This window comes from Orbicella franksi, chromosome 10 (genome assembly GCF_964199315.1).
Source record: "Orbicella franksi chromosome 10, jaOrbFran1.1, whole genome shotgun sequence".
In the NCBI taxonomy this organism is placed as follows: Eukaryota; Metazoa; Cnidaria; class Anthozoa; order Scleractinia; family Merulinidae; genus Orbicella; species Orbicella franksi.
This window is the reverse complement of record NC_138154.1, coordinates 15,024,610-15,044,404: the sequence shown is the minus strand read 5'-3', so window position 1 is coordinate 15,044,404 and position 19,795 is coordinate 15,024,610. Positions and strand designations below refer to the sequence as shown.

The following is a 19,795-nucleotide window of genomic DNA, read 5'->3' as shown; positions in this document are numbered from 1 at the left end:
CGTTAAATCCAGGCAAAGCTATAGCAATGGCCATCTGCAGCGCGCGCATCGATGCATGACGTGGAGTGTGAATTTGCGTGCGCAGTAAGGATGCGCAGAAACAGTTAGCGCGAACGTCCTTAATTAAGCAGGATTCTGTAGGATACCATGCAAGAGAATATGTCTATGAAGCCATGCTCACAACGCTGAGTCAAAAAAATCATAAAAAAATTATTTTTCAAGAGGGTAAGCCATGGACTTGGCGGTCCAAAATGAAACACGACCGCAAAATTTAAAGACTAAAGAATGAGCCATAGCAGGGATGGCAGGGAAAATCGTAAACGAAAAACGAAAAACAAAGGTGTGGCCTCCGAAAAGGCGGAAAGACGTCTAGCAGGTACGTAGAAAGAGCTGGAACGGCCTGCAGCAGGTGGAAAGTGCAGGAAAACTCGTAGCCAGTAGAATGCTCGTAGTGGGTGAAAAACGAGAAAAACTTGTAGCGGTAGAAAGCGCGGAAAACTTCAACCAGATAAGAGTCGTAAAAAAGGCGGGAAAACTTGCAACAGATGGAAAGGGCGGCAAAACTTGCGACAGGTGGAAAGGGCGGTAAAACTTGCAACAGGTGGAAAGGGCGGCAAAAGTTAAAGAAAGTAGAAAGCGCTGAGAAACGTTTAGCGGATTAAAGCCGCGTGAAAAGCAATAAAGGCCAAAATTGTGTGTTATCAGGTTTTAGGCCATGAACCTGAATGATAAGAGTGAACTAGAAATAACGGTCCTGCTTCACCTCCAAAACAAAACCGACCTCCAAATACTTCACCAGCAAAACGAGGACAGATGCAGCCGAACCGACGAGATCCTTCGGGATACTTCGGTTGACCTCGGGCTCGATGAATTTTCTTTACATCTTGCAGGCGTAGTAGTCGTAGTTGAGGGTCTGAATGGGCGGTGGGGGTCCACATGTCGAATGTCGGTTAAAATTTCATTACTTTGTCGGTTCTCGGCTAAAATTTTCGACCTTTGACGGTTGTCGATAAATCTCAGTTAATTGTTTAGTTGCTAGTCGGTAATTTTTTCCTGGTTTTGTCGGCAGTCAGTAATATTTTTCGCCCTTTGTCGCTAGTCGGTTAACCCCATTCAGACCCTCTCTATAGTTAGTGAGTGATCAGTATTCAGTCACGAAAACTAGGAAGACTGGACTCTTCTGTAACTTTCCGTAGTCACGAAAAACACTCTTTCCGTGACAAAAAAACGCTCAGGAAAACTCCGATACTTCGCCGGACAAGATTCGAAGCCACGCCCTCACAATACAGCTGTAATAATAAGACTCATTGTCTGATGGATACAGTCTGGGCTCAGATATCGTTTACGAGCTTGTACAGGGAAATTAAAAAAAATCTATAAGGCAAAAAAAATTTTATACACTGTGCAACTAAAATGGAATTTTAATATAAACGTTAACAATGAATTTAATAAATGTAAATGACACGGTTAGATTGAAAGTGAAACGTCCTGCTTTGAAATAGTTTTCTATAAAGGTAGTGATGAATGGAACTAATTCAAGGCATAGGCGCGAGATCATTTCGATTTATTGCTTCCTATTTACCGTAAAGGATTTTTTCAAGTTTTCATTAGAACTACTATTTGTTTGATTCTATAAGGGGTAACCAAAATTATGATTCATAAGAGATCTGTTTAAATAGTTAAAAAGTTTCTTGGCGAATGCGCATGCTTGTTTGAGTGACCTGGAGTGATTTAAGAGTAATAGCGCCGAAACCGCCTTCTTGTAGTTTCGGACCATGTAAACTACTCTTATCGTTCACAGTTGTCGAACAATATCTAACGCTTCACAGCTGCAGAAAACAAGTCACAACCAGTAATTCTTGGCGAAACCTGTTTTGTTTCGTGTCACAATTACAGCACGAAAACTTTCACATGAAATTGCAGGACTCCAGCGCCAAAAGCAATAATTTTTTCCCTTGGGATAAGGTCTGATAATACAGTGTAGACCATTTTCGTATTCTCGGTGTTGGACTGGAACTAGCATGCAACTGAGGTTAATCTGGGGAGTCTCTTCAAATTCAAATGACATTAATCTCTTTTTAATGATATTTCCCCGCATGAGCCTCTATTGCAAGCTACAGTGGGCGACAAAAGCAGTTGAGACACTCTTAAGAAATGACGCTTTTCGATATTTAAGCACTTATTCTATTTTATTTGCATTTAGCGTTAATTCTCTGATACCCCCGGTCCCCAAATTCAATGTTGTGTAGGCGCTGTGGTCTGTGCAGTCTAAGAAACAGAAAAATCAACATTGTTTCAGGGGGAAGGGGAGAAAATTTGTCCAAGACGCACGGAAATCGAATTTCGCTGCCAAGTGTCTCAACACTCTTGACGCCCATTGTAGTTCCAGTCGAGAACATTAATATGGACCACAGTATTTCTTGCTCTCTTTAGCCGACGTTTCCCATTTATACAATCTTGTAACAAGTTCTACTTTTAAAACTGTACAAATAATTATTTGCTGATAGTACACACAAGTGTGGCACGCTAGTAGTGACATGTCACTTAATCTTGTCTAAGAACTTTGTGTATCTTATCTGATCGCCGTCCTTTTCGTCAAACTCTGTTAAAATGTGATAAATATCTTCCTCATCCAACACCACGTTGCAAAGCTCTAACACGTGACGGAATTCTTGAAGCGTGAGAAAATCTTTGTTGTCCTTATCGAGTTTTTTGAAAGCTCTCATAAGATTTATCCATTTTCCTGACAACTGAAAGATAAAAAACGAAACAGACGGTAAGACAATGCAATGTACCATGCTTGCCGTGATTTTGTGTTTTTTCTTTGTTTGAGTGATAAGAAACGTGACTTTACAAAGTCCTGCAGGTTATTTGAGCAGTTAGTGGGGAAAAGCGTTGCGTGACTAGAGAAGAGAAGCGTGACGAGCCAAAAATCAGGTTTTATCAGCCGTTCGTAAGATACAGTCCGACTAGCGCTGTCACTTTCCACAGAGTTTGTCTCGGAACAGCAACAACAACTACTCCTACAAACATAGTTACATAATTGCTCCCATCGTAACATAGTTACTCCCTGTTTCTCTTTCGGTTTGACTCAAGTTTACGATACCGCTGCTGGAAGAGACTATGATCTAAGAGAACACATCCCCGTACACGCCCAATGATTAAAACGAAAAAAATCCCTTTGGTTAGAGTATTTAATCCCCCTTCCTTATGAAGTTTTTTCTTTCATCTTTGGTGAACGTAGTAAAACCAAGCCTTTACTACTATTACGTCATTAAATTGACCAACCTGGTCTCTTTCTTTAAATATCCTCTCAGTTCCACCACGTGCTAAAATTAGATTCTCTTAGATCATAGTCTCTTGCCTGCTGGTATCCCTGTGGCACTATCTCGGTCTATAGAAACCAGCGAATTCTTTACTTGTAAAAGATCTCTTGGTTGGAATATTTCGCAGCACTATAACAACTTACATATGCATAAGAAAACCAGTTAATACCTTGTCCCTGAGTTTAGCTGTGATAGTCGACAATCCCTTATTTGGTTTTTGAACAACATCATCCATTGGCTACGAAAAGAAAGAGAAAGAAACAAAATTATTCTCAGAGCGTTTCCTCGCATTATTAGATGCAAGCTGCTGTTCTATAGCAACGTGCATTGAATGACCCCGTATCTAACCTCGTATATAGCAGTTGTAGACTTTTGGCACGATTACTCGAGTTCTCGAAGGTCTCTTTTCCTTGTCGGAGCCCTGGCCAAGGTCATCGCGTTGACGTCTTGAGCAAGACGCTTAAATCTCAGTGCCTCTCGCCACACAGTAAAAGAGGGAAACTTGAGATATATACGGGGCAAGGGAATCAGTAAGGGGAGGGGAGGAGGAGGATATTGACCAACCAGATCCCAGTCGCTTCATACCAGAAAACACAGAGGTAAGCCGACTGGACTGGAAAAAACAAACCTTACGCAACCACGGGACAAGCGCTTGACGACCGTAACTTTTAATCATTTTAGTCCTTATAACATAAAACATAAAAATTCTCCCCAGTGGTTGTTCATATATCCCTTATAATTCTCCTTGGGAGAATTTGATTCTACATCAAGAGATGATCAGCTCCGTCATTCTCTTTAACTTGGCTCTTAAATCTGTTTTAAAAAGGGTTATGAGAGTTAAGAAATTACCCAAGAACCAATTACCAGTTCAGCCTGTGGATGCTTCATAACAGCTTGCATATTGTGTCCATGGCGGTGTGCCCTTCGTTGTTTGGAGTACGGTTCTAAAAACTTGATATAGTTTACTCTGTGGAAATAAAACAGGTGCAAATCAGGAACTTGGGTCTCACTTAGAGTGCTCAGGACGAAACTCCAAACCCTTTAGGACTTCTAACTGTCAAAATATATTTTGGGGTAGCACAAAAAAAAGTAAAACAAAAAAAAAAGAAACCCACCATCATACTGTTTTGGTGGTCTAAGTCGAATAGAAAGGAAACCAGTTGTTTGTGCCCTTTACACTTTAATAATACACTTAATACACTTTAATAACACACTTTATTAAGCATTTATATGTATTTATATTAAGCATTTATATGTGTTTGCTTGCGGTTAGCATTTAAGCAGTGAAGGGGAAGGCGACTAAATGTGTCCTACCATGAATTACATGCCCTGGGCGGTATTTCGTTTTCACTTGTTGCAGCGCAAACGCAAGCACAAGCGCAAGTACAAGAAAAGGAAAAATTTTGATCCTTGCGCTTGCGCTTACGCTTGTGCTTATGCCTGCGTCAAGGCCGTTGTGTTTGCGCTTGTACTTGCGCTTGTGCTTGCGCTTGTGCTTGCGCTTGTGCTTGCGCTTGTGCTTGCGCTTGCGCTTGTGCTTGTGCTTGCGCTTGTGCTTGCGCTTGCGCTTGTGCTTGCGCTTGTGCTTGCGTCGCTAGTGGAAACCAGGCTTTAAACATGGCGAGTTCCTCTGCATTAAAGTCGGTCTAGTTTTTAGTGGCTTTAGTGGCTTCTTTCAACTTAAATGGTTAACGTTTTACTGAGGCTACGATTGCCGTGGGGTTTTAAAAACCTGTTTTAAAATCATAAGACATGTTTGGTGTCGTTCACCACAACCATAGGCAAGTTGTAGGATAAATCGGTTGTAACTGAGTCGTAAGCTTATTGCATGCGGCAAAGTTAATACCGTCTAAAGCAATCACAAGACTTTTTTTAGGTTTGGAGAAACTGCTACAAATTTTCTGTTCATCCCCTGCCGCTGAATCCAGCCCGTGGCTAAGGTCAGTAAAGCGTTATGGAACAATGTAAAGGTCCTTCAAAACAAATCTCAGTGGTAATCCTCTCTCCTGAAACGTGACAGATGCAGAGGGTATTCAGAAAACGGTACTGCGTGACCTACCTTCCCTCCTTCTTGGGATCAAACTTGTCACACAACATCTGACTCTCGTAGTCCGTTAGTTCAACACACATATCTTGCAAAATATTCTGTAAAAAAGAAAGATTTTCCCTCTTAGTCAAAAAGAAGTTTGTCTCAGCTAAGTAAAGAACGAAAGTTTGTTAAAAGATCAGAGCGTGACCTAAATGGGCTACATTGATTTGGATTGTCACACAATCTCGTTCGTTAAAAAAATCAATGGAAAATTGTGTGACAGCTAACAAGGTAAATTTATGTGTACTAATAGCGCAATATATGGCACTGTAGACGAAATATGACGAGACACTGAAACTTCCCCTGTATTTTAACATAGCTTTTTTAAAGGTGTTTTGACAAGCTTTCCGAGTACACGATAGGAGGTAGCAGGTGGCAGTCTAACTATTTCGTTCAAAGTTGCGATCACCAGTAAATCAAGCGTTCATTGGATCCCTGTAAGTCGACTATCAAACTTAAAAGAGCTCAGTCACAGAATTTCAGTTAAATTGAAGGAAACCTGAAAATAGTAGTTAACTAAGATAGAAAAACACCAAAGAGAAAATAAGAAACCATAAAGGAACAAGGATAGTTAAGGATGGAGAAGATTAACACGGACTCCAAACGACGGACTCGAAAAATTTAAGCTTAACTTTTTAAGATGCGGAAACCATGACATGACATAGCTCCCTTAAGCGGATATCTAGGTGACACTTGCACCACAATGACCATAAAGCCTGGAAACTAGGTGGTTCACTTGGTCAACTTACCATGAAGTCTTTTCTCGACACGGTCCCAGTGCCCTGTCGGTCAATGGCGGTGAACTCGTTCCAGAGTGTCTCCCAATGGAAGTCGATGTTGGATTTTAGCAGATGATGCAGTAAGTGCTTGTCACTGTTCAGTTTGTTGGATCGCATCATGAAATCATTGTCACCTCTCTTGGGCGGCGAGACTTTGGCATTAGGAAAAGCTAAGAGACACAAAAACAAGGTCTTAAGGACGTTCGCCCTAATTGTTTCTGCGCATCCTTACTGCGCACGCAAATTCACACGCCACGTCATGCATGAGAGCGCGCGCTAAGTAATAAAATGAACAATAGGGAACTTAAGCACGCGCGTTTTTGAGACGCGGACGGTAACCGGAAGTGAGCAACTTTCACTTTTAACTTGTCCTCACACAACCATATTCACATTGCTAAGTATCTTTTCTTCATTAGAGATGGGTAGTATAAAAAATCTGGGAGACAATACGGTCCTAGCATGCGAAATCTTCTCTTCCTGTTGCCGTCCGCGTCTCAAAAACGCGCGTGCTTAAGCTCCCTAATGATAGGGCAGATGGCCATTGCTATAGTTTTGCCTGGATTTAACGATCTTGGACGTTCGGTGACCCCTACTTTTCTTTCCAGAAACAGATTTCATTTACAATTATCTCCAGATTGTCCAAAACTGAACAAAAAATCAATGTGGGAAATTAAAAAAAAAATTCAAGATTTCTGTCCACGGGACATCGAATCCTGCCATCTTGCGGCTGCAAGGTGTGTGAAACTATGGTCGCCAAATGCGAACTTGTTCTTTAAGAAACCTGACTAAATTCATTAAATAGGTCCACTTAAAACAATATTCGGCAGAGAACATTTCACTTCAAAGATCTAATTGCAATATTTTTGCGCCTATAGACACTAACGCTAACGAAGCCCGATTTTTTCAGATTTAGGGTGTTCTTCCGGGCATGTTCTCTCCAAACCGAAGCCGGTGGTCCCCCATTTGTTTTACATTTCTGACATAACTAACTCATCATCTTACAGTGGTAAAAGTCTCGAGAAAAATCAATGTTGGAAAATTTTCGCGCGAACGTCCTTTATCAATGGTACTGATGGCTATTAACTCCTCTTTACAGGGCAAGCTAAATTCATCTCAAAATCTTTTTCGCTGGGATGGAGAGAAAAGAGAGACGTAATAGAGAGGAGGGCTTATTTTCAATTTCAGGAGTTCATTTCAGCTTGGTAATGTCTTTTGCGGCGGATAAATAGTTTTCAAAGCGTTAAGTTATCACAAAATAGTTTTTGCTCTTTTCATAAATTGTTCTGATTTAGCATCTTGGAAAAATGGGACAATCAATAAAGAAAGGGTTTATTACAGAGGGGGCACTTAATAACAGAGACAAGGGCTCATTATTGAGGGGGTCTAAAATAGAGGGGCGTAATAGAAACCAGCGCAGGGGGGCTTGAAACAGAGTGATGAACAGAGAACAGGGCCCATTAGCTCTGTTTTACCTATTGATGGACAAGTTTAAGGCTACTGGAATTATCCACCATGGCGAATAGAAAAGACGATATTTGAGCGTTACAGTTGTAGTTCTTCATCGGAGGAAGTGAACGCGGACATAATTTTTCACGCTCTTCTTAAACGAAACAACACTTCTAAGGGCTAACTTGTAAACCAGAAAACTAGCTTAAAACATAGAACTGATTTTTAACGACTAAAAGTGACTAAAAATGTGACAGAAACGTCTCTAGGAAACCCATACAGATGCAACGATTGGTTTCTCTTGCATCTGACTGGCTCAAAAGATGGCATCTCTGCTGTGATGGGTTTTACGCCTGTCACAATGACGTTTATAAGAACGTCAATTGAAAGAGCGTTCTCGGAACACACGCAGAATTTAATAACTGTTGTAAAACGAAATAAAGCTACCTGCAGAATCCAGTGAGTAACCAAACGTCCGCACGAACTGCCAATACTCGAGAGAGCCTCTGTGATCTGTAATCAGTGTATTCCAGAGGCGCTTTACCTCATTACGGCTTATAGAAAGACCAAACCTAACAGAGAGAAGCGGACACAAGTGAGAAAGTACTGCTTAGAAAGCATGAAAGTACTGCTTAAAAGGTTTCATTTGAATGATCACACATTAGATTTTCATCCGCAGACTTTAAAGTTAGAACCACCTTGTACAGAATAATAAACAGTATCGCATGAAAGTACCGCTCTATACCTTTCAGAGAGAGACGAATTTTTGCCTGTTGTGAATTAAACGGCGCCAAAAATAAACTAAAAAAACCGCCTGTGTACAAAGCAACATAACAAGGGGTGCAATGACAGCTCCAAAGGCCGTTGCAATTACGGTGGAAAATGCGAAATCCGATAAAAAAATTCCAAGGCCTACAAAAGTTCTAAGAGTCAAATTATACTTCAAGTAGAAGCAAGGACGTGTAAAACGACTCATTGCTCACTTTTTTAGAAGTTTAATCATCACGTTCTGTGACATTTTCTTGCTGTTCAATTCGTCCAGTTCATAGAAGGCCTGTAAACAATAAGAAAAGAAGTGTTAGGATGATGTTTTCGTGACCGTCACAAGCACGCACGCTTTATGATTGGTTAAAAATAGAAATGATAAGTATCCTACGTGTAAAGTATTCTACAGAGCGTAAACTTGCTATAAAGCGAGTGTAACGCAACATTTTCCCGCGCCTGACGCGGGGTGCAGCACCTTGTTAAGAGTTCTAATTGTTTGATCTTGTTAGTAAACGTGCTGTGATTGGCCAGATGGAAATTTACCTCTCTCCGTAATCGCGCCATCGAGATACATCTTCATTATCACTGTTGCTTAGCAACTTACGAAATACAACCGCTGGCCTAGTCTACAATAAGAATTTTTAATTTGCTGATAAGTATTGTTAATCTTACCTCTTCAAAAGCCTGGTAATTGTTCTGTAGAACTTTCTTGATAAGAGCTTTCAATTCCTCGACACTTCTCCCTTCTTGGCTGTTATATGAATCCATGGTTTTAATTGGTCTAAGTTGTTTCTTCGGTGACATCGGTGGGCTGTCAATTTCCGGTAGAGGAGGGAGACTTTCTTTCCGGTCCACGACACTGGAGCGGTCAAACAGACTTTTGGTTTCACTGTTTTAAAAATGGCGAAAAATAATCGATAAACCATTATGCTGACACCCTTGTAGTTTATTCTAGAAAACGATAAATGGTAATGTAATTTACAAATACGTGTCGAATGAGCAAGGGAAGACCGTTTGATTTGAACGGGAGAGTAGAAAGTCCGGCTTATGTGTTTGCTAATTTAATTAATTATTTTCTTTCTATTGTGACTTATGTATTATTATTTATTACAATGCCCGCCTCGATTAGCCTTCGCTAAACGCGGGTAGTGTAAGTTATGATTTGAAACTTGTAATGCCAATAAATAAAACTGTAAATGAAACTGGTAGTGGTAAGGCTGAAAAGTTATAGTTGCTAGTTCAAGAAGGTAAAACTTTTTCGAAACTCTACAAGCCTTAGTAGCAGCTGTGGTCCATTTTCACTGAGAAAACCTACAATTATTCCACTTTTATGTGAACTAGTCTTGGCTTTGCGTTCAGCAAACTTTTTTATTGATTCAAAAAATGAAAAGCAAAAATGAAAAACTCATTCCGTTACCTCTCTCACGCAAATGGTACATTACTTGCAAAATATTTCGGTCGATCTTAATTTTGATAGAAAAAGTGTCCTACAACAAAATCGTCCGAAATTTTAATTTTTTGATTGATTGAAGCGTCCCAAACATTTACAGTACAGTATAAAAGTAACTCCAAAGCTCTTAGTTCCCTTCAAATTGTGTTACTGCTCGTCTCTTCGGTATATCTATAAAACCTTTAGGCTGCGGTAAAACTATCATTTTCACAGATGTTGCTTTAGTCTAAAACGTGTTTTGTAGCCGTTAATTTACTTTAGCTGTGTTTCAGCAGCGTCCGAAATTTGTCCGAAATGAAATAAAGTGTCCGACAAAACATCCGAAATTTTTCGCAAGTAATGTGTGAAAGCCCATGACACTTACAACGTATCAAACTTGGACATGAACTCCACATATTTCACCATCCCGTCACTGTCAATAGGAACTTTTTTCAGAAACAAGTCAAACTCCTGGTCTGTCATGTTCAGTTCAAATCTTCCTTCAATGGCCGCGCGGAACTGTTGCTGGGTCAGAAGTCCAGAATCTCTGCGATCAATGTTACTGAAAAGAAAGATTTTTGTTACATGTTGTAAATTCATTCAAGCAGTATCCCACGCAGCAGGGGCCGTGAGAGAGAGAAAAGGGGGGGGGGGGGGTGCTCTCTAAACATTTTGCTGGGGGTCTGAGACTCAGTTCTTTTAAGCCCTTACTCTATTTCAGACCTAAATATGTAACGAACTTCCCCTTCCCTGTGACAGAGATGACTCAAAAATCGACACCCTACACAATAGAAAGAACTTTTAATCCCATACACCTGATAAGGGGCGAAATCCGTGGCACTAGATCACTGACGCTGGGGAGAGACTATGAATGTGCAACAGAGACTTCATATAATACTTACTGGAATGTACCCAACAGTGCCAAGAAGTTCTTTTGAAATGAATCCATGATCCTAGCTTCTATCGCTGAAGTTGTTGAATAATTACTTCCAACTTCACTGTGATGGTATCTTGTAAAAGAAGCCTACGATAAGTGTTGTGAAAGTAATGGAAATTCTACATTCTCGATTCTTTCCTACCCAGGAGAGATGCTTCGTTTGGTGGGAACATTTTAGCACATCTTTGAGACAAAAAAACGAGAGAAAAGATCTCACCAAAAGGGTGCTACATCCCAGCTACAGAGCACGGTTTTCACGGCAGCCGATGACAGTGTTCCGAAACAAACAAGAAATGTTTGAAAAAAAAACCTTATTGGGATAAACAAAACACGAGAAGAGAAAAAAAAAAGATCATTGTCATATTTCTGATGGATATAAAAATACCTGTGTAGTGGATTAGCTAAAATCTTGTGAGGCATTCCCTGTTCACTGCGATCCTGGAAGCGACGAAGAAACTCCTTGTAAGAAATCTTGCCATTGAATGCTTCCACACCGCATCTATGAAAAAAAGGATGTTTGATGTTTAAGAAAACACGCGTACGACCAGGACAAACACAATTATAATGAACAACCGTAGCTTTATTTCTTCTTTTACTTAGTTCTCATTAACCGAGCTTAGTCGGTCTGTATGGGAGAATCTTGACCGAGGTCGTGAGTACAGACCGAACGCAGTGAGGTCTGTACACATGACCGAGGTCAAGATTCTCCCATACAGACCGACTAAGCTCGGTTAATAAGATGTTTATTATACGGCGCAAACAAGAACAATTTAATTCGTTTAATGTAACTGGTTCGTACTAGCTGACATTTTGTTTGCGAACGGCGATGAGCTGAATTTAATTCTGCAAAAAATTTGCTCGCCCTCTTTACTTTTTTTTCTTAGCAGGCTTTTTGGTACTTCCATAAATAAATATTGTTAGATGGAAATAGTCACTGATTTCGCATTTTAATTTGAAACTTTTTCACTGCTAAACATTACCGGTCTAGATGCCTGTCTAGATGGGAAAATCTAGACCGCTTCCAATATCGATTTCAGCCAATCAAATTCGTGAATTTGGTAGTTCCCAGTCCTTGTGAGACAGAACCACGTAGTAATACTGAGACATGATGTTGTTTCAACTTGAATAATAGTCCCAAGAATGTCTACTACTCTTCATAAAAGGCGCGTAAATCAAAAAACCGAATTATGATATCTACGACGTATCCATGAAATTCCGACTTTTTAATCAGCCGCCTCGTAAAATGGTAGATTTGCACGAGGAGTTCCGACTCTTTTTGGCCAATCACAAAACAAGACAAACACTTGGAAGGTTGTCATAACAACTTGACAGAAACTCCGTCCTGTTATATAGCTGAAATTTTCACCCTAGTGGCGCGCGCTCTCTTGGCTACTCCGACGTTACATGACATGTCACAATGAACCTGTTTCGCGCGAGTGAAGTGTCACGCGCGAATGTTGAGAGAAGAACGCCGTTGCAGGAAACTAAGATGAAAAAGTGAATTGATATCAGTTTTCTATTGCTTTTTTTTTTTCAAGAAAGAAAGACAGGCTTTAAAACAAGCTGCCAGACTTGTTCAATTTGATATAACAACCTTGATATAACAACCAAATATCCCTCTTTTCATCGCTTCAGTTCACTTTTAAAAATAGTAATTTTTAACAAAACTAGACCAGGTTTCTATCAATAAAAATACATATCTCGGGTTCGACTTTTCGAGGTCAATAATGCCCCTTCAACATGCATTTATTTACACACTGTAGGAAAAGTCAGCAAATCTTAAAATCACTTGCTTTATTTACAAACCTCGCCAGAAAGTCATCCAATTGCTTGTCAGTACTCAAGCGTAATCCAAAATCTTCCATGACACGTCTGAACTCATCTCGACTCACTTTCCCAATCCTGTCTAAATCCAACTCCATGAAAGCGTGCTTCATGTCGGAGAAACCTTCTCTGAATTTCCTCTTCAACCACCTCTCCACGTCTAAAGAATGCTTCCTTTCCACTTCAAGCTTCCTGGGAGAGCTTGATTCTTCTCTCGAGCCCGTATCCCTCATGGCAATGCCAAGCTTGCTCATCAATCTCTCCGCACGAATCGTCCCGTAGTTCTCAGTATCGTATTTCAGCCAGAGTTTTTCGAACTCCTCATCCTCCATGTAGAATCCCATTTTGTTGAGGGCGTTTCTCAGCTCGGGTTTGAGGATTCGTCCCGAACCTCCCGGGTTCATTTGCGGGATGAGATCGGCCACGTCCAAAAACCTAATGGTAAAAACAGCAGTGTTTTTCATTCATCATGTAAGCTCAGCAAACAACGCCTTTAACATGTACGTAAACTAGAACTCGAGTTAAGGTTTTACCGTGTGGCAATAAATTTTCGCGCGAGATAATTTTTGCGAATCGGCGATTTTTTGTATTTCGCAGTGATTATGCTCCGTCTACATTATGCCAGAGAAACCTGAAATCGCAGCTTCATTTCTTCGGTTAGGCCGATAACGTCCACACTAATCCGGAGCTTTTCGAAAACAATCTTCAAACCGGAGGAATTTGAGAACGCCGGCTTTGCGTTAAAGTGTGGACAGAAAACATTTTGAAAAGGGAACTTTTGGAAAAGGATGACGTCACGATAAGTGACAAATCGTAACCCAAAAGGTTGCACCCAAGCATTTCTGCCGCCTGTGATTGTTGCGTTTTCAATTTTTTTTCCGACGTAGTGTGGACGGAAACATTTGATGCGTTCTCAGAGTGAAAACGCCGTTTTCAAGTTTCTCCGCCATTGTGTGGACGGGGCTTAAGATTAATAGTCAGAATGTACCTCTGTTTAGCTTTTTCCTTAAGGTGCGCGTGCACTTGTGCAGCGGACATGTATTTCAAGTCTGGCTTCTCCAGTTCCAGCCAAGCTGGACCTTCATCCGCTTTCTAAAGAGAAGGATAAAAAAGTAAGACAACGCTATTAGTCCTATCTTCAGTAGATTGTTCACAGCCTCTCCGTTTTTTCACCGCAAATAAACACCCCCCTCCTCCCTCCCGTCCCCGCTTCCATTCGGGCTTTGGGTTAGCGCGTTCAACGATCGGAGAAAAATACGAGAAAATAGAGAGTTTGCAGTTGTGAACAGCTCACGACTTCAGCACAAGAAGTTGACTTCAAAAGACTGGCTTACAGATATTGAATTGTCACAGAAACTTCGTGCCCATGAGTTCAAGAGATTCTAAGCATGCTTTAGTTGAAAAGATAAAAAAAAAATAAAAAATGACAGGCAGCACATCCTCAACAATAACAATATAATAAAACCAATTATAGTCCATCAAATATTTTTGCTCGCGCGCGATTGGTCTAAACGGGTTACGGGACTGAATATTTCCCAGTGATATTCCCCAATTTTCAAAACCGCGTGTGTTGCGAAAAATATTTGAAGGATAATAAACACAATAGCCTCCAGTTGGCTCGAAAACATGCTCGGATATTTGCCCTTGGGCATAGTCTGCTCCTCGAAGCTCACAGTTTTCCACGAGCTACGCTCTCGGAAAACTGTTCGCTTCTCGGAACAGATAATGTTCGCGGACAAATATCCGGACAATATCCGAGCATGCTTTCGCGTCAAATGAAGGCTATTGTTTATTTATTTTTTTAAAGATAAAAAGTGCAGGGCTTGAATACTCGGGATACGTTGACCAAACACCATCAACAACAGTGATTTGTGGCAAAGAACCAACCAGTTGACTGCTGATGCTGAGATCTTAAAGAAACGTTAAAGATGGATTGTCCACACTCTCCGCAAACCCCCAGGAAGGGCTTTAGGTGTTAGGTAGTAAGTAGGTAGGCCCTTTACATGTAATGCCAAAAAGGGGTATGTCTAAGTCTTTTGTGGGGGATTACTCTGTAGTCACTTGAAAACAAAAAGGAGTGAACAACAGCCTACATGTACCTCTTACCTTTGGTGGCCTGAAGGAAGCATAAAACTCATCATATGATATCATCTTTTTGTGGTCCAGTCTTAATCTGCAAGAAAGATCAAGGTAAAGTTATCATATGGCATTTGTAGTAATACTAAACAGTGAGGGCACGAATGGTGTCAGCTACATGACTACCAACAGTAACAATATAATTGTATGATATACAATCACTAACTAACGGTCAATAACCTGTTCTACATGTATCCAGTTTTTTTTTCATGAAAACATTATCCAGGAGTTTCACCATTAAATAATCATTTCATTTATCGTTGTACAGTGTAAGTCAATCAAGAGAATTCAAAATGAACTCACCGAACCATCAGTTTGTTAAACTGGCTCAAACTGATCGACCGTGATAAGAAGTTCTGTAAAATCCTTGCCAGAGTTTCTCTGTGTGATGAAAGAACAACAATCATGACAAAAATAATATTCAAAACAATGGAAGTCACTTATACGTCTATTTAGCCAATCAATTTTTCAATGAATTGATTTTTCAATCCAGTATTTGAATGAATGCTTACAAGTAAATTCCTGCACTGGTAAACATGCTATGAACTGTAATCTTAAGTTAGTAGCCTGATTCTCAGACGGTCCAGGTTGCTTGTGGCCAAGCATCGAGAGAGAGTGTGTGGCCTTGAGCGACCTGCCCATCTGAGAATCAGGCTATCACCTTAGGGACAGACCATTGTTTGTTTGATAGCAGGGGGTGGGGGGAGGGGGGGGGGTTGGGCAATTTTGTGGGGCATGAATTTTTTTCTCACTTTTAGGTTGTATATAATTTTCTTTGGGTGGGCACCAACTTGCGCAAGAATTTTTTTTAACATCAAAAATAGGACCAGGATAGTAGAAAGCACTTGCTTGATTTTCTTTTACCCCCGTGGATCCCCTTGCACAATTTTTTTTCAGCCATTTTTGCTGTGCAGGATCTTTTTTTGAAATTGCCCAGCACCCCCTCAAAAAAAAAACAAAACAAAACAAAACAAAACAAAAAACAGTCCAGCACAAAAGTGATAGTTCAAAGCATGTTACATTACATGGCATGTCTACCTGAGTGTAGAAATTTACTTGTACGTTAGTTCTATATTCCAAGAGGGAGAGAAGTTTCAAAAGACAGTGGGTTTTAAGAAAAGTATGCGGCTTCCAGCTAAAAACAAGAATTTTTAGGGAGGTGGAATTTAAACCAAGATACTTTTCCATGGGCGTGGTCTGTTTGCTGGAAAAATATATTTTGTTGTTGTTTGTTGGATTACACACAATTACACATGGCACGAAGGAGATGGCACTGGTAATCCATGTACCTGCTAACTATTCCTTTGGCTTCTGGATCAGATTCTTTGAAAGTGTTCTTGATTGTGTAATATCCAGTTTTCATCTTCTCTCTTAATATATATTCAATCTACAAGTAACCCGAGACAAAATAAAACAAACAATGGGTTACCAGATATAATTTATTACATAAATAACATTACATTATATAAAGTTGATTGATTGATTCATATATGTAAACATCATAAAATAATTTGTATTAATTATAATTCATTGACACTTAATAAATAAATTCCATTACATAATGGAAAAGAAAAATCAACATCCTTAACAAGTGATACAGCTGCTCAAATATGATTCAAAACTTCAAACATCCAGTCCTTGATTTCTTTTGTAAGGCTAAGAGGAGTGGGACATTGGGGTTTGCTGTATTGGACGATTTTTCTTGCAGTATTTAGGTAATTTTAATCTCAAATTGTGGTACTATGGTATTCTCCGAGCCTGAAGAGTGTGATTTTTTAGAATTTTGGACGGTATTAAAAAATGACCTCCGAGTCCTCTAACATTTTCCGAGCCTTTTCCTGTTGGTAAGATATTTTTTGCTAATTATTAGCTAGCATGGCAATGGATGCTACTTATTTTGTGTATACTTTTTGTCTAAATCAAGAATTACCTGACTTAACATTCATTAACAAATTCCTAATTGTTATTTCTGTGTTATAAATGTTCTAAACTTGACATACAGAGTAGTGCTTTCAGTATAACATTGAGTTTCGACTTGGTATTAAAGTTCTGCGGTATTTGGCAATTTTTTTTTTTGCATTATTGTGCCATTTGCCAATTTTTTTTTTGTAGTATTGCGGTGTTCAGAACCCCCCCAATGTCCCCCTCTAAGAGAGTCTGAGGCTAGTCCTCTCTATTATGGTGTTACCATCTCTAAATATTTATCATTCACTGCCAGTAACAAGTCATGACGTACCTCATCAACTGAAGCTTTGTCTGGACCTTGTAGTGATGATGCCGCACTGTTCAGTCGAGACAGACGGCTCTCTGCTCGGCTAGCCATGTCAGCACGGCTCCCTAATGTAACAAAGGATAATATAAATTCAAGAAATACTAGCAAACATTTTAAGTACCCCACAAAGCAATACTAATTGCACTTTTTTCAGAAAAATTTAAGAAATTACCGTAATAATTATTATTTATCTACATGTGACTAATAGCATGTACAATTTTCTGAGAAAAATACGAGGAGGCCAGCTTATCCAAATAGCTGATCATATAATAAATTTAGAAATAAATGTGGTAAAAATGGCCAATGGTCTGGTTAATCAGTGGCTTGTTGTTATAACAATATCTCGGTCCAGATATCAACATTGATTTGCCACAAACATATAGACAAAAACCAACTCAGAAGAGTAAAAACGAGTTGAGAAGTCACACCCTAAATACCAACTTTCTTTAGTTCATTTACATGTAACCGTCCCATGTCTCATAATATTGTGTACATAGAAGAAGGTTGCGAGCGGGTAAATAAATAATATTTATCTCATGGGCTATATTTGTTTACATTTTCAAATGACTTTCCGCACGAATTTTCTAACAGATCGACGACATTTACGTTAATAAATGGAAAGCATATTTATACTAATTCCAATTATGGCCATACACTGACAGGTGTTACGACTAGAAGTGAAGCAGATGTTGCTACAAACAAAAGGAGATATTCGCTTTATGTGGCTCGATGATTAACTACCATTAAAAACGATCCCTATATGTTGCTTTCAACTGGCATATGGAGTAACTGTTATTAAACCACAAAGGAGAAAACGTGTTGAAAAAAATCACCATAGCCCTCAACATTTAGCCCTTTTTCTTCCGGAGCAGAAAAAACTCATTTGTAACAAATCTCTATTGTAGGACAAGCACGTTTCGATATAATTTTCACGTTCATAAAATAGCGATAGGAGTGCTCCGTTCTATTTAGTTGTGGGTTGGAGGGTCATAATTAGTTAAATAACACTATCTTTTGAAGTCCTTGGTCGCCTCTTAGAGAAATTCAAGAAATGTAAGCATGATAAAATATATAGGCATCACAGATTTCACTGACAAGGCAAAGAATCGAAGACTTACCGAAAATTGGAATACTCGGTTTGTTAGGGTCTTCGGCTCGCTTCACCTCCACACCTTCTGGAATACCCACAAATCCATTATTTCTCGGGCTGTGTTGTCCTCCAAAACCGTTCGAAGACCGTGTTAGCCTCCAAGGCACTTGATCTGCTGTTATCGGTCGTAAGGAGTTGAGTTTTCCTCGGTCAAAATCTTGAGCGAAAGTCAAACTTTGCCGCGAAGCCACGCGAGATCCGTCCCGAGACAAACCTCTCACGTTTAAATTTGTAGGATCATCCATTCTCGACAAAGGATGGGGTATGGCTGGAAGGTTAGTCGTAGCCATTTTGATGTAGTTTTCTCCTCGAAAAAGCTTGCGTTGCCGTTCTCGTCACACCATTCGTTCCAAAATGGCTAACAGCGTAACATTAGACGAGTTGTTCAGCGAGACTAGCGGTGTGCATAAACTGTCTGGTTGCTATGCAACTAATCTCGCGGTCGAGTGACTTTCTCGTGTCGATAGAGAATGTAAATATTAATTATTCACCTCTAGACATTTTTTTGACACTTGACTCTTGATTTTCCGATAAATTAATTGTCTCCTTCAATCCAGGATTTCTTACAAATAATAGTGGCAATGCATTTATATCAGAAAATAAATATACTTGGGAAATATATCAAGTTTTCCATGCGTTTTACAGATGCATAATTATGAGTCGGTATCTGTCCCAATTAAAAATTCCCTACAAAAGCAAATATTTGCCTAAATATGATATAAGTGCATGAAATAACAATTTCAGAAGGACTGAGCACACGTAAATTAAAACCGTTGGCTTTCCCAGATCAAACTATTCCCATCAAAGATTCTGTAGTTTGAAAAGCTGAAAAGAACTTTCAACAACGTTTACTAAGAACGATCCTTTACTGATATTCTAACAATGAAATATGCTAGTTATAATAAGACTCATATTTACCTTATAAAGTATTAGATATACGCTTATGTTCATTGTAAAGATTTTACAAAATAAAAAAAATGCAGATTTCTCAGTGTGATCTTTCTCTAAGTCATTGGCCACTATAATTTATATCCATCACTACCATCTCCCCGTTGACGAGTGAAGTCGTAATTTACCCCCTGGGAAAAAAGATAAATAAACCTTAATTTTATTTACCGCTGTACCCTGGCAAAATATAAATCGCGCCGGAAGGGCAACGAAAAAATAACTTCTGTCCCATTTTAAAGAGACTTTCTTCGCACAATTATTTACAGATTTAATCCTCAAGCGATTTTGTTTTGTTTGAAGGTCAGTTAACCAGCAAAAACAGACAAACAAAAAACAAACAAAAACAAAAACAAAAACAAACAAACAACAACAACAACAAAAAAACAAACAAAAAAATAGGTTGTATTTCGGATTTTGAAAATCGATCAACAATAATAGTGAAAAGAACGTGTTCGAAACCAAGCTAAACCAGATCCCCAAAATACTGGACAACACTACACACGTTTCCGTCTTTTCACGGTTCGCGTGTTAAAGGGATAGTTAACACTGTTTTAGCTTAAGGTTTAACAGACCATTACAGTTAAATGAGAAATAAGCGTAGAGTACTTACGTTTAGTAGCACTTCGTTTAAACTAAGTACCTGATATGCCACAGCAGATGACCTGTGAATTGAAAACTTTGTCATTTCTTCTTT

The 19,795-nt window shown here is 39.4% G+C and overlaps 1 protein-coding gene across 1 annotated transcript; it reads right to left on the bottom strand.

Annotated features, from left to right (window-relative positions):
• Positions 1-1,391: 1,391 nt before the first annotated feature.
• Positions 1,392-18,600, bottom strand: LOC145500344 (EF-hand calcium-binding domain-containing protein 6-like). The gene is made up of 18 exons (XM_081479854.1): positions 18,122-18,600; positions 16,968-17,068; positions 16,021-16,118; positions 15,035-15,112; positions 14,702-14,768; positions 13,584-13,687; positions 12,578-13,030; positions 11,157-11,270; positions 10,737-10,844; positions 10,220-10,396; positions 9,078-9,294; positions 8,624-8,694; positions 8,088-8,212; positions 6,165-6,364; positions 5,386-5,471; positions 4,191-4,293; positions 3,496-3,564; positions 1,392-2,750 (listed from the first exon to the last, which is right to left on the bottom strand). Exons 1-18 carry the CDS (start codon positions 18,441-18,443, stop codon positions 2,541-2,543), a joined length of 2,703 nt encoding a protein of 900 aa, XP_081335980.1. The 5' UTR covers positions 18,444-18,600; the 3' UTR covers positions 1,392-2,540.
• Positions 18,601-19,795: the final 1,195 nt, after the last annotated feature.

Bases quoted from the DNA above. Each gene is read 5' to 3' on its own strand.
- LOC145500344 (XM_081479854.1), bottom strand. From the start codon at position 18,443: ATGGCTACGACTAACCTTCCAGCCATACCCCATCCTTTGTCGAGAATG. The intron at 11,271-12,577 runs GTTTGTAAATAA...TTTTTTTCATAG, and splicing joins TTGGATGACTTTCTGGCGAG to ATGCGGTGTGGAAGCATTCA. The intron at 4,294-5,385 runs GTAGGTCACGCA...TTATTTCCACAG, and splicing joins GATCCCAAGAAGGAGGGAAG to AGTAAACTATATCAAGTTTT.